At 51.9% G+C, this 13,994-nt stretch overlaps 2 protein-coding genes across 2 annotated transcripts in view; both read left to right on the top strand.

Annotated features, from left to right (window-relative positions):
• Positions 1-558: 558 nt before the first annotated feature.
• LOC104620887 (sodium- and chloride-dependent GABA transporter 2-like) lies at positions 559-8,807 on the top strand (the record flags this gene model as incomplete). The annotated part of the gene is made up of 8 exons (XM_010287236.1): positions 559-662; positions 3,561-3,685; positions 4,260-4,372; positions 4,519-4,656; positions 5,757-5,859; positions 6,519-6,619; positions 7,044-7,214; positions 8,321-8,807. Coding segments are annotated over 8 exons (975 nt in total), but the record flags the coding sequence as incomplete, so codon positions are not given.
• A 3,466-nt stretch (positions 8,808-12,273) lies between these two features.
• Positions 12,274-13,994, top strand: part of SLC6A12 (solute carrier family 6 (neurotransmitter transporter), member 12) — a 45,381-nt gene continuing 43,660 nt past the window's right edge. Inside the window, exon 1 of the mRNA XM_010287235.1 lies at positions 12,274-12,364. The gene's annotated coding sequence lies outside the window, so the exon portion shown is untranslated. The remainder of the gene's footprint in view (positions 12,365-13,994) is intronic.

Here is a 13,994-nt window from a genome sequence, read left to right as displayed (position 1 = left end):
TCTGTTTATTTCTAGTACTCCTCTCTGCCCCAGTTAATTTTCTTTTAAGCTTTGGAGCCTTTAAATTAGGTTTTGGAGAGAAGGGCCACCACAAGAAGCTGTATGTACCTGTGCCACCCCATGGGAGACCAGGCTTGCCCAAATCAAGTCCCCCTCCTCTGCTAGCACAGGGCTCCTTCAACTCTTGTGGAAAGTGTTCATTTGGTCTCTTGCTGCTGGGAGGCTCTGGAAAGTCACAGGATTCTGCAGATTTGTCCAAGCAAGAAAGTGGTGATGCTGAAGAGCTATACGTGCCGTGGGTTTGCAAGGCTCCCGGTGCATCCCTTCCCTTTGGCACTCTTAGCACCACCGGGTGCCTCGCCAAGCACTGTAATTCCTGGCACTATATAACCTGCTCCTAGAAAAGGCTCGTCTAAATGCTGGGTATTGCTGACCCCCTGATCACTGGCCTTTCTGCTGGTTTCAGAAGCCACTGGGGCTCTGCCTCTTTGCATCCATGCAGTGTCTGCACTCTGTGCTGGCCTTGCCTTCTCACCTGTGTTTGCATCTCCCTTGCAGGTCTGGATGGATGCAGGCACTCAAATCTTCTTTTCGTATGCAATTTGTCTGGGATGCCTGACAGCTCTGGGCAGCTATAACAAATACCATAACGACTGCTACAGGTAACTGGAGTGCGCCTCTGCTGCCTAGAGCTCTCCTCTCCCTGAACATCAGTGCACATAGGCTGGTGAGCTGCTGGAGGCTACCGGCCTTCTGAAGTGTTGTGTTTTCTGTTTCTACTCAAGGTGTAAGAAAAGTCTTTCCAGGTGTTTTCTCCTCAAATCCAGCTCTCCGTGCTTTCAACCCAAGGGAACTTTCTGTCCGTGCTGTGGATGACAAATCCCCTCTTCCACACCAGCTGAGACTCAGCAATGTCAGATCCTCTTCACTAGCTTTGTGACCCCAGCCCACACCCCAACCTCCCCTATTACATGGGTGCATGAGTAACTATAGGGGAAGCAGAGCTGTGTGATGTAATGGCTGTAGACTGGAGTCCTTTCACCTTGTGATTTATTCTTCCTAGATTCATTTGGACCTAGTGTCTTGCACAGTTGTAAGTGCTCTGGGTTCCTATGTGCTATTTATGTTCTACGTATAAGCCTACAGATACGACTTCTCTTTCTTGCGTACTTTCCCCATGCTGGACTGCCCTTGAACAGAGATGGGCTGAGTTGTCGGATAGAATCAGGCTGTCAAGTCGAAGTGGTCAGGTGAAAATAAATGCATTTTGCTGTAGATGTATCCAGCATCTGGAACTGCATCTCCAGGGGTAAAAGGCTAGTGTGAATGGAAGAGGCCACCTGTAGGTAAAACCACCCTCCTCCCTTCCCAGCCTTTTTCTGCTGACCATGTTGCTCTTGGCACTGCTTGGCACTGGGTTCTACCCCCATCTTTTAAATTCAAAATTGTGGTTTTTGCCATGGAAGGTCCAGGCAGACCACTGGCTACATGGACCTTGCTTGGCATCTCTCTCTCTTCACCTTAGAAGTTCACTCCTGCTGTAGGGGTGCCTCTCCAACAGCAGCTGGGCTGGGATTCCTCTTCCTTTTCATGTCCCTTCTCCTAGACACAGTTTTGAGAGAAAAAGCTGTAGGAAAAGAAGACATAATGGATCTGTCTCTGGCCTGCTGCATGTCCTTGGGCATTAGCCCTTTGCATCTGCTGTCTCGATGTGTGGCATGGAGATGATGACAGGGACTGCTTAGCAGCAATGTTGTAAAGAGCTTCTGTAACTGCAGCTGGGAGATGTTATAGAAAGGTGGGGGATGTCTGTTCACACACAGACCCTTGATACTATTTGGCTTTGCTAGGGAAATTGTTCTTAGTTTTGGTGTCAAACCTCTGACCAGCCTGTTCCCAGGCATGGACCCAGTTTTAATGAATTGGTCTTGTGCTCTGCAGCCTTGGTTTGCACAGGAAGACAGGACAAGGCTTTAACAGGGCAGAGGGACACAAGCATGGTGTCCCACTCAGTTATCCCAGGACAGGTGTAACCTTTGGTGACCCGGAAGAAAAAAGGATGCTGGTAGGAGGAACCATTGTCTGTACGGCAGCAGTTCAAGATGGCACCCAATGGCATAGACCATTTCTCATTTTCTGGGACAGTAAGGGATATCATACAGAGCTCCCTGGTTCCCTGTTGGGTGAAAATCTGGAGAGACCTCTTTGCTCTGGCCATTCACCACATGTCACCCTCCACCACAACACCCCTTTCCACCTGCCAGGTGACTGGAGAGCACCTCCCAGCCTGTGCCTTTCCAAGGAGGGTTTGACCTGTCATTCGTACACCCAGGGGAAAGAAGAAGAAACACCAGGAAGGAACAGGAACTATTTGAAATAAATGGGAATTTGTATAAAATGACTGAGAATATAATTTCAGTGGAGAGCAGGCAGTTTATAGCAACCAGAAAAATGAGGTTCTGACGTGGGCTTTCCACTGGGTTAGCTGAGCTTGGTAGAGCATGACCCTCCTTACCAGCCAGGAGATTTGTGGGGACTCACCCTGCAGGCCTCTTTCATTCTCTCCTGCTTTAGAAACCAAGTGCAAAGGCAGAGAAATGGTGTTAGGTGCTGTGCAGTCCTTGACAATGCAAAGAGCTGTGCTTCAGAAGGAATAATCTGAATTTGTACAGCTTAGGGACTCTGCGTGAACTGTTCTTTCTCTCTAGAAATAGTTGCAGACCGTGAATAGATCCAGTTAATGTGCAGGGAGGAGCATGAAGACCCCAAAAATGCTAGATATCTAAAGACTGATACAGAAAATCACAGTGAATTTGCAAAGCAGCATTTAATGAAGTCAGAGTAGGCCATGAAATGCCAGAAGGTGTGCGTTCAGTTTGGTTCAGAATATCTCAGAAAGATGATGCAAATGTTACCATTGTCCCCAGGGTTGCAGTCACAAGAGGACTAGGGAGACTGGAGCATGAAAAGGAATTGGATAGATAAGAGATGTTTAGTTTAAAGAGTAGATGGATGAGAATGAGATGAAACAGAGACAAAAGGGAATAGATCAGAGAAAATAAATTGGATGGCTCTGTTCATCTTTTTCTCATAATGCAAGGACAAGGAGATATCTAGTAGTGCTGAGAACCAAGAAGATTGTAACTGGTCTGAGAAATCTATTAAGGAAAGAAAACATGCTCCCTTCTCAGACAAAAATAATCTCTGGTACTCTCTGCTATAGGAGGGACCAGGGGAGAGAGGAAAAAAGAAAAAAAATCAGGCATTTAGATGTGTAGCAAGACTATGTATCTCATGAGCGAGGAGCTTAGGTGAGGAATGCATCTTTATGCTGTCCTTGGAGAAGGCTTTCCCTGGGGGAGACCCTGCTGTGTTGCCCAGCCTGGGGCATCCTCCTGCAGTTCCTGGTGCTGAGCTGAGCTGTGGGAGTGCTGGAAGAGAGGCCCTGCTGTGGGCACAGTGGCTGGGGTGGGAGAGTGGGTGCTGCCCCTGGGGGCTGCCATGGGGTGTGCATCATACCTGGACCCTCACCTGGCTGATGCTGTGCCCCCTTGTCCCAGGGACTGCGTGGCCCTCTGCTTCCTCAACAGTGGCACCAGCTTCGTGGCAGGCTTTGCCATCTTCTCCATCCTGGGCTTCATGGCAGGGGAGCAGGGCGTGCCCATCGCCGAGGTGGCCGAGTCGGGTGAGTGGGGCTGTGGTGGGTCAGGACCACAGGCGTGCTGCTGTTTGGCCCCCCTCAGCAAGGGGAGCCTGCCCACAGGATACCCACCCTGGGGTGGATGACACTGCAGTTGCAGGTTCCCATCCTGGTGGGCAGCTCTGCTTTCTGTCTCCAAAAACCAGGGAGAAACAAACACAATGGCCATGTCTTGAGGTCAATATAAGCTGCCTATAAGGCTTAGGGTTAGGCAGCTGCTGTCTCTCGGTGGAGGGGTGAGGTGCCTGCATGGTGTACACCCAGGCTTGTGCTGTGCTCCTCTTGGCTCAGAGGCTTTCCCTGGCTCCCAGCCCTTGTGATGGCCATGCAGCCGGAGCTTGCTGTGTCCCCTTTCCCTCCCTTCCTGCTGGGCTCCTCCATCCCCTCAAGGAGCCTGGGTTTCATGCACAGCGCTGGTATAACTGGAGCGAGAGGCTGCATGGCTGCAGGCTCTGCCTTGGCCAGGTGGCTGCCTCAAGCAGGGCTGCACCAGCCGTGCCGTGCCATGCCGCTGCCGCTGCTACGCTGCTGCCCGCTCTGAAAGCCCTTCTCCCCGCAGGGCCTGGCCTGGCATTCATCGCCTACCCTCGGGCTGTGGTCATGCTGCCCTTCTCCCCGCTCTGGGCATGCTTCTTCTTCCTGATGGTTGTTTTGCTGGGACTGGACAGCCAGGTAAAGGCACAGGTGCAGGGCGATTCCCTGCCAGACAAAAGCCACCGTCCCTTCAGGACAGGCTTGAACTTGGCTGAGGCGGCGGGGCAGCAGGGCTGGGTAGCTGGTCAGGACAGGCTGACGGAGGTGGGATCTGTTCTTTGCAGTTCGTCTGCGTGGAGAGCCTTGTCACAGCTCTTGTGGACATGTACCCCACCATCTTCCGCAAGAAGAACCGCCGGGAGACTCTCATCCTGCTGGTCTCCATCCTCTCCTATCTGGTCGGGTTGGTGATGCTCACAGAGGTATTTTGGGCTCAGACCACCTGTGTGGTGCTTGCTGGGTCTGAGTGCCCCCCTGGCAGAGGGGGCCTGGTGGGTGGTGGTGTCTGTCCTGGGGCAGAGAGCTTGAGGGTCAGCCCCATCCTGCTGCCCAGTGCCTGGGGGACGCTGCCCTTCCCTCCTCGTGGCATTCGCATTTTCCCATCCAGCCCTCACCCCTTGTGCCAGTCACAGCCCTGACACCTCTCCTGCCAAAACTGGTAACTGGAGCTCTGCACAACCCGTAGCTCGGTTACAGATTCATCTTTACGTGACCCAAACCTTTACAGCTGTAGTCTGTTGCATGGTGGGGGGAGCATCTTTATTCTCTTTCCTCCTACATGAACACCTGGTGTAAGGAAGCTTGGTGGGCCTCAGTGTACCCCATATCTGTTACACTCATTTCCTATATATTCCCCTTGTTGTGATTAATTGCCTAGGAGTTAAACTGTCCTGGTTTAATACCTTTAATTCCTCCTATCAGTATGCATGTGGGGATTGATGCTGCCATGATGCTCTTTGCATCTTCTGTTTTCATTTGTGCATAATTTTGAAAAAGCTGCCTTTGCTGTTGCACCTGCAGCTTTGTGCCTGGACTTACCTGCAGGCCCATTTTGTAGACAGCCTTGCAGACCTGGGCAGTGAAACAGCCAGCCTGTGGACCCACAGCAGCAGGTGCTTGCAAAACTGCATGCACAGCTACTTCCCTCTACAAATTAGGAGGCTGAATTAAATCAGATGCATCGTGTCTCTTAAGGGTATTTCCACCCTCGCTTCCAGCTACAAGAGTTGCTTGGGTTTTGTCTTGTCTTAAAATATCCCCATGATCCCTGGCAGTCACTTGCCTTCCCCTGGAATGAAGTGTTGCAGAGACTCCTGAGAGCAGGGCTGCTGCATGTCTCCATCAGGCCTGGAGCACAAAGGACACGGCCTTTGCTGTTGGCTAAAACCCTGCCCCAGAGAGAGGAAGGTGCCTCCAGCTCTGGGGAAGATTTTGAGTTTGTTTCCTGCTCTGGCTGGAGCTCTTTGCCTGATTCCTCTCCCCTCTCCCCACCTCGCCTCGCTGCCCCCTTGGCCCTTCCCAGGGTGGGATGTATGTCTTCCAGCTCTTTGATTACTATGCTGCCAGTGGCATGTGCCTGCTCTTTGTGGCCATCTTCGAGACTCTCTGCATCGCCTGGGTCTATGGTGAGTATGAACAAGAGAGGGTCCCCAGCTCTGGTCTCTCAGGTTCTCACTTGGTCCATCCCAAAAATGCTGGTCCATAGCTTCTCTTGGCAGTTGCTTCACAGGGCAAGGCAAACCTCTAAACCCTCACTTCGGTGCCCATGGACTCAGCTGGCAGAGGCTTCCGCACAGCAGTGCCCTGGGGGATCTGCTTGGCAGATATCCCCAGCATGTTCCTATGTGCCCCTGCTTTTGAGGCTCTCCTTCCTTGGGAACTTGGAGCTGGCTGGGAAATCTTTTTCCAACCTGTGTATAGAGGAGTCTGAGACCCTCAGACATTTTTGAGAGCCCTCTCTCAGCCTTGACATTCGCAAGGGGTAGGTAACACCTGGGTTTAGGTCCTAGCCTGAGAGATTCCAGCTGAGGGCCTGGCCCTGCTGACCCACCGGACTGTTCTGGGGGGCAAGAGGATGTTAGTCCAGGACAAAGACTGAAGTTGTCCACACCCCTGGTGAGCTCCCTGACTGGGCTGTTGGCTATGCTGAAGTTATTGCCTCGTCTTCTGGGGAACACCCAAACAGCGGTGAAGTAGGGCCCCATTTGCCACCCTCCCTCCGACAGGCAGACCCTGCTGCTCTCCTTCCCTGGCAGCAGCGAGACAACCTTCCCCTCTTCTGCAGGTGCTGAACGTTTCTATGATAACATTGAAGACATGATTGGCTACCGGCCATGGCCCATCATCAAATACTGCTGGCTTTTCATCACCCCAGCGGTCTGCATGGTGAGAGCCCCCAGGAAGAGGAGCTGTGGGGATGGAGTTGGGCAGAGCTGGGTGCCTCTGAGATACAGATACTTACCTATATACAGAGGGATGTGCATATGTATGGGAGTTATGTGGCCTGTACTTTGGGAGCTTGTTGTTCTATATGTGTTTGTGGCTTTGGGGGCCAGGTGTGGGTCTAAACAGCAGGCAGAGGGGCCCAGCTCAGCAGTGTCTGCTGGTGGGGTGAACTCCTTGCTGCCATGCCCACTGCTGCACATGGGGACTGTCCTAAGCAAAGCTTGCTTGACTGGTATCTGCTGTCCTGGGGAGCTCTTTGTTACCCTGAGACTCTGTGCAGGTGTGGACTCACAAGGAAGATCTCTCTTGGCTAATGGTGTTGATTTTCTTGATCGTTTTCTCTTGGTCTCTTCCACCTTGCCAGGCAACCTTCCTGTTTTCTTTGATCAAATACACCCCACTGACCTACAACAAGAAGTATGTGTACCCATGGTGGGGAGATACCCTGGGCTGGCTGCTGGCCCTATCCTCCATGGTGTGCATCCCTCTCTGGATCATCTACAAACTCTTCACCATCAAAGGTTCCCTCAGAGAGGTGAGGCTGGTGCTCTGGCATCAGGGCGTGGGCTGTGCTTCTGTGTTGAAGCCCAGCCTTGCAGGGGGATTATTTGTGCGTTGCAGGTTAATTAGCAGGGAGCCTAGAATAAATCAATTGAATGAGGACTCATAGCAATAAGACTGTTGACTTAATAAGTTCTGCCTGGCTGAAGGGCTGCTCCAAGCTGGCTGTTGCCTCTTGGTGCCCTTTGTTTATTGCTTCTGTCTTTGCAAGCACCATTAGGAAAAAGTTCATTAGTTGGAGAGGATAAAGATGATCTCCAGTGCCTTGAGTCAGTTTGGAGGCTGCCCTGCCCTTGACTGAGGCTTGGGGACTTGCTCTGAGAAAACTCCAGGTCCCATGAGCATTGCGGGCAGCTGAGTGTCAGTGGCCTGGGCATGCCCAGCTCCTGGAGCTGCTGTGACCCATTTCTGGCTGCCCTGTACGTGCCTTGAGAGAGTCAAGGACCTGGCAAAGCACACGTTGCTCCAGACAGGCATCCCTTCCCTGCCAGGGCTCACTGGAGGTTTCACAGACATCCTGATGCCCCAGGATCCCACCTGTTCTCTGCTTCCTGCACGTGCTCAGGAATGGGTTGTGACGGCAATAGGCCCCTCGTCCCCATGTCCAGCACAGACAGGGAGGAGTGGGCACAGCTGCAGGAGCATAGCAAGGGCCACACTGCATGACATAGAGGGTAGCCCCTCACACACCTGCTGTCCCAGTTAAAGCCAAACCTGTGTGCACAGGCTCTTCCTTTGCAGCCTGTGCTGATGGAGGGGATGACCTGCAGGTACCTGGACACCAATGTTTCTTTGGACTGCTTTCTAGACGTGGTCTGGAGCAAATGGAGGACAAAGATTTCCTACCATGTCTCAGATCTCTTGTGTGTTCAGTGCTTTTCTTGGGACAAGTGGCTCAAGGATGAGTTTATCCCCTCAGTTTCTGAAATGCTGACTGTCCTTATTTGGGTCATCCCTGACATTTAGGGACCAGACCTGCAGCTCTGCCTGGCTGGCTCATGATACCCATGAGTGGAAGGGGAGGGCCCACATCACCTTCGGTCCTTGTGACTGTGTTCAATGCCTGCCTTTGCTTTCCAGAGGCTCCGCCAACTCACCTGCCCACTTGAGGACTTGCCTTCCAGGCTGGGCACGGGACAGCCTCTTCCCTCCACCAGAGCTGGTCTCCTGATGCTGACAGAGCTCGAATCTCATTGCTAGGACCAGTGTGGCTCTCCTTCTCTCCCCCCAGGATGGTTTCTATACAGCCTTTATGACCTGTTGGATAACGCAAGGAGAGAGGGATTTCTGGTCTGAGCTCCCTTCCCTGGAAGATTTGAAGGGCTGAGGAAGAGGCTGCCATGGAGATGGTCTGCATGGAGTTAGCAATGAACCTTAATCCTCTCTCTGGAGAGGGCTCTGAAGGGGCAGATCAAACACCAGTGTTCCTGATCATCCTCAGCCTTCTGGTGGGCGGAAAGGAAGGACTGATCCTGGAGAGGAGAGTGTCAGAGAGTCTCAGAGGTGTGGCTCCAGTGTGGACTTTGGGAGCTTCTCTATTCATTCCATTAAACCCTTGTTTTTCCCCTCTAGATCTGCTCTGTCTCAGTTTTGTCTCACCAGCATCCCGTGCCCGCAGAATCTTAGGTGGGGTGCGTGTTAGCAGAGCTGTGCTGGGCATTCAGGCCTGGGCCTCTGTTGCACTGGCACTTCGGCATGGGAGGGTGGCCGGAGGAGAAGAAGCTTGGTTAGGGTAGGAAAGAAAAATGGGAAACACCGGTTCTGTGGCTCATGTAAGTGGTAGGCCTGGGGTACCTGGGTGAAGTGGAGGGTGCAGTGCCACCTTCTGCTGGAGCCATTGCCAGCTCCCAGCCGAAAGAGTCATCTGGCTGATGAGTCACTGGGCTATTCCCAGGGCCTGAGAAAAGTGCGTGGGTTTGCGTTTTCTTCGTGCAAGTGAAGGATCATGGGAAACTCTCCCTTGTCTCTGCAGGTTTATGTCTCTCCTTTTTTTTTTTTTTTTTGTGTGTGCTGACTGCCTTCCAGATGCTCTAGAGCCAGTCATTTTGGTTTTCCTTCCTATGGAAGAAGGGCCATGTGGTTGAAGCAGGATCTGCATGTTATACCAACAAGCAGGGCCCCTTGTTTCCAGGCTGTTTGAGTAACGACAAAAAAACAAAAAAACAAAAAACAAAAAACAAAACAAAAAAACCCCAAAAAAACAAAAACCAACAAACAAACAAAAACAAAACAAAAACCAACAAACAAACAAAAACAAAACAAAAAAAAAATCAAAGCGCTTGTGTTTAAATGCTGTAGCCCCAGCATCCGAGGAGGGCAGCCCGAGGACACGTAACCCCGGGAAGCTGGATGGCTCCCAGGAAACCCTGAGGATGCTGGAGCCCGGGCAGAGCAGAGCGAGAGGCTGGACGCGCTCGGCTTCCAGAAGCGCACACGGACACGGGTGGGTGCCACGCTACGGCCAAGGCTTCTGGGTACAGCAGGAAGAGGCAAACTGAAGCAATCCACGTCACTAGCCACAAGGTGGCCCCAGGACTTCACCTACGGCCGCGGCGGGGCCGGGCCCTTGGGGGGCGGGCTGGGGGGGGCGGGGACCCCCGCCAGCCGTCTCCCCTGCCTCGGAAGGTCCTCTCAGCTGGGTGGCTGTTTGCCCCTAGGGCGGGTGGCCAGCCTGTTCACCGGCTGTAGGGCTGGGGAGGGATTTTCTCCTGGGTCACAATGACATGGCCATTTCCCTGCTGCCACTGCTGCCGCGCTACCTGTGGAGGTTTTTTCTTCAGCTGCCTCCCATGGGCAACAGTGACCACAGTTGTGGTACATACTCGTTGAGACCTCCAGGTGATGGCAAGTTCTTCGGCTTGGTTTTCTTGGTCTTGGTTTTCCCTGGTTTAGTGTTGTTGGAGTCTGGTGACCCGAGATGGGAGACAGGTCGATGGTGGGGTCAGAAGTTTTCATTCACAGAGACTGTGAAACTCTGATGAGCACCAAGGACTGAGGGGTTTGCTGCTGGGAGGTCTTGTGATGGTGCAGATTTAACCTCCAGGAAGAAGAGCCCACTGATCTGTGGCCCTTTGAGGCTTCATTGGTTCTGTTCCAGAGGTAGTGTGGAAACCTCCTCTCATTTCCAGCCTGTTTTCCCTTTTCTCAGCCTATCTATCTTCCACAGGGACTCTGGGGTGGGCAGGTTCCTTTGCTAGGCTGCATGAGCAACCATGGGTGAACCCCCTGTGGTCAGCCCTGCGCCTTGCCTGCCAAAATCTCAGCCACTGGGTTTCTGCACACCTCCCTCCCTGTCTCTGGAGAACGCTGGGGATGCTGAAGGCATAGGGGTGGGGAGCGGGAGGTCAGGGCTGAACCAGCCATCGCAGTTTTCCTGGGCAGCCTCAGAGTCTCAGAGCTCCAGATTCCCCAGCTGCCAGAGCACGTCGTTGCTGCTCATGTGTGAGCTGAGGGTAGGAAAGAGCTTAGAAACCCGGGGAAAGCCCCTTCTGGGAGAGCCCCGCAGTGTGATGGAGGATGGAGCCATCCAGCTGCCACCTGGGTACAGTACTGGCTGGTAGGAATTACTTCTAGAGATGAGTGAATGGAGTTCAATACTGAAGTTTTTTCTGTTGGCTTTTTGTGTGGATCGTATTAGCAGCTCCAGCAACAGATATTTTTATTTATGCAATTCTAATCTTAAACAGAATTATACTTTCATTTTCCAGTAATACCCAGAAGAGGTTTGGCCCACTGGGAAGATATTTTAACACAAATTAATAGAAAATAGTAATTGTCCACAGCTATTTCCAAAACATGGCTGATGTAGAAAGTGCTCAGCTTCATGTAGGCAAAGTGTCTGCTGAGAGGCTTGTGACTTGCTTTGTTTCAAAACAGTCTGGTGTCCAATGAATTGGGCATGTGGTTTATTGATCTGGTTATATATGAGCCAGGAAACCTCCCAAGCCTGTGTTCCTATATGACCCAGTTGCTGTAAAGCTTCGGATGAGCTAGGTAGGTCAGATAAGCAAGAAAACCAAAGGTTTTGCTAGACATTCTTAAATAAATGTCTTATTTTTGATATGACTTTATCTTAAAGTATTGGAACCTATGACACTTGGCTTGGATATCAATCAAGTATATTCTGTGTTGTTCATTGAGAAGGTTGATGATAGACTAAATCTGAAAAAACTTCCAGACATGAGATTTTTCACAGCACTCTTTAAGACCCCATGATTAGAGGGAATTTTGGTGACATTCAGAATATGGAGATTTTGGAATATGGTGATTGTTCATGATTTGGAATATGGTGAAAGGGATTCTCATTGCATTCAAGATCAGCCCAGTACTGTTTTTCTTGCAGTCTGTTGAATTTAGTCCTGCTCATACCTTCTCCATCTGAGGAGATGCTGATGTCCCCTGAGACAGGAAATGTGCAGTTGTTGGAAATTTCCCACCTTCAGAATCCAAAGTCTACAACTTAGCCTGAGAATTCAACTCATTGGTTTCAGAAAAATGGGGGTGAGATTAAAGACCCATTTTAAAACGTTTTTTAACTTATTTTTTTCCAATTTCAAATTAGAAGTTCAAATAAAAATAAAGAAGTCCCTGAGATTCTGTCCTGGGTTGTTAGTGCTTGAAAGGGATGACTGACCTTTCTGTTCATCTGTTCATGAAAACCAAGCTCTGCTTTTCCCACACTGCAGTGCTTGCATCAGTAGTGCCTGGGGAAGAGTGTCAGCCCCCTAATCAGGCAAAGAGATACTGTTGACACTGTTGTCCTCCTCTGTGGATGGAGATGCCCACATAGGGCAGGGGAGGGACTTCAGATCTTGGGGATGGACCTGTGGACCAGGATGCATCTGTTCCCATGGGGAGCAGCCTGAACCCTGGGGCTCCCAGCACGTTTGAACACATGCCATGAGGGGTCCTTATCCATTTGCCAGTAGCAATATATAAGATGGTTTTCTGTGGCTGCTGAATCATGCACTGTAAGTCGTGTTGCATGTTTAGGAGACAGGAAAGGTGGCTGTGTGGGGAGAAGACAGGCCATGGTGCATAAATGGAGAGAACAGAGTAAGACTAACATCTTAACACATGGGATAGGTAATCCTGTGAAGCAGAGATTCCCAAATAATCTGTTAAGTGTGTCCTACAGGCCAGTGCAAATGAGCGTATCCCTCAGAGCAGGGTATTTGGCTGCACCCTTGTCTGCTAATGCGGTTAGCAGCCTGCAGGATGGGGACCTGCATGGCGCAGATAAGGGAAGTGCGTGTGTGGGAGCACAAAGATGGATTTGGGAGGTCATTATTTCTGAGAAGGTACCAGACTAGGTACCTTCTGGTGGCTGACTCCGCTGCCCCCTTCTCCATCTGACCTGTCCAGAGTCACATCACTTTGGGCAGCAACATGTGCTTCTCTGTCCCTGCAGACAGGCCTTGTGCCTTGCGTCCTCATGCCTTGTGCACGGGAGGTGCTTGCTGTCACGGCACACGTCCCACGGCAACAGGCTCAGCTGCCCTGAGGAAGCAGGGAGGGAAAGCAGGAGCAAACAGGCACATACCCATCTTTTCTCTGCCTGTTTTTTTTTTCTGAGGTCCTCCTTGGTCTCTGACCACCAGCGGGCATTGCTGTTAGACTCAGAGAGGCTGTTTGACCGCAGACGTCTCCGCAGCATCACTAGTCCTCCCTCCTGACCACTTTTATTGCTGACACTGGGCTCCAAAGCTATTTGCCCTTGCCTCATCCTCCCTCGCTGGGGATGCTGTGAAATGGGGGATGTCTCACCCTGCCCATACTTTCAAAGGTGTAGGCTCCTGACTGTCTCCTCTTTTCTGGGAACCCAGTGCAGGAGCACTGCTACGGCTGTCGGAGCCCATCACCCATCACGAGGTTCTGTGGGGCCTCGTTAGCGCCTGTTACTTTGGTAATGTTCACTTGTGATTAGTTACTGTAAAACTGTTGTAGGAAGTCACAGGCTTACTTAAGCAGAAACTAGCCATGAACATAAAAAATAAATTATGCAAATGCCTAGGGGAAACTCCTCTGCAAACACAGCATCCCACCAGCTAGGCAAGTTCCCGACCAAAGCAGCAGCTGTGCTGTGCCCACGGGGGAAGCAGCGTTTCTCCCGTTTCGTTTGCGAAGGTGTCAAGGGGTGGCATTAGTCTGGACGAGCGAGGATGCTGGTGGCTTCTCCCTGCCCATCGAGGGGGGCAGCCAGGGCTGCAGGCTCCTCTGTTCCTCACACAAAACCCAGCGCCCGCCCCCCGTTTGGAAAGCAGGAGCCTGTTTTGGATGCACCCGTAGGGTGTCACACTGACAGACTTCTCCCAGCAGCTGGACTGTGGGGAAAAGGGGTTAATTTTGGCTCAGAGCTCTGTGTCTTGCTGGCTTGTGGAGGAGGGAAGCATCCTGGGGCCCGGGGCTGGCTGCTGCCGAGGAGCATGGCCACGGCGTGGGCTGGTGTTGGCAGCCTGCTGCTTCGAGCTGGCTCTTTGGCAGGCGCGTCAGAGCCAGCTGAAAGCGAGGAAACGGTGGGGAGACCCAAGTAATGGGAAAAGCAGCGCGCACTCTGAGGAGAGGAAAGGGAAGGTAAAAAGGGAGGCAGGGGTGCACTGCCAGCTGGCAGGCAGTGAGCAGGGTGGGGAGGAGGAGACCTCCGCGGAGGTGCGGGACGTCTCTGAGGTTGGGGTTAGCCGTCCGTCAGGGCAAAGGCTGGTGCGGCTGGCTGAGTCCCGGTCTCCAGCTGCCCTGGGCCAATTGGATTACAAAG

The sequence above is a fragment of the Phaethon lepturus genome, unplaced genomic scaffold, assembly GCF_000687285.1.
Source record: "Phaethon lepturus isolate BGI_N335 unplaced genomic scaffold, ASM68728v1 scaffold8935, whole genome shotgun sequence".
In the NCBI taxonomy this organism is placed as follows: Eukaryota; Metazoa; Chordata; class Aves; order Phaethontiformes; family Phaethontidae; genus Phaethon; species Phaethon lepturus.
The sequence above is the reverse complement of the archived record's forward strand: the minus strand, read 5'-3'. Positions and strand labels throughout refer to the sequence as shown.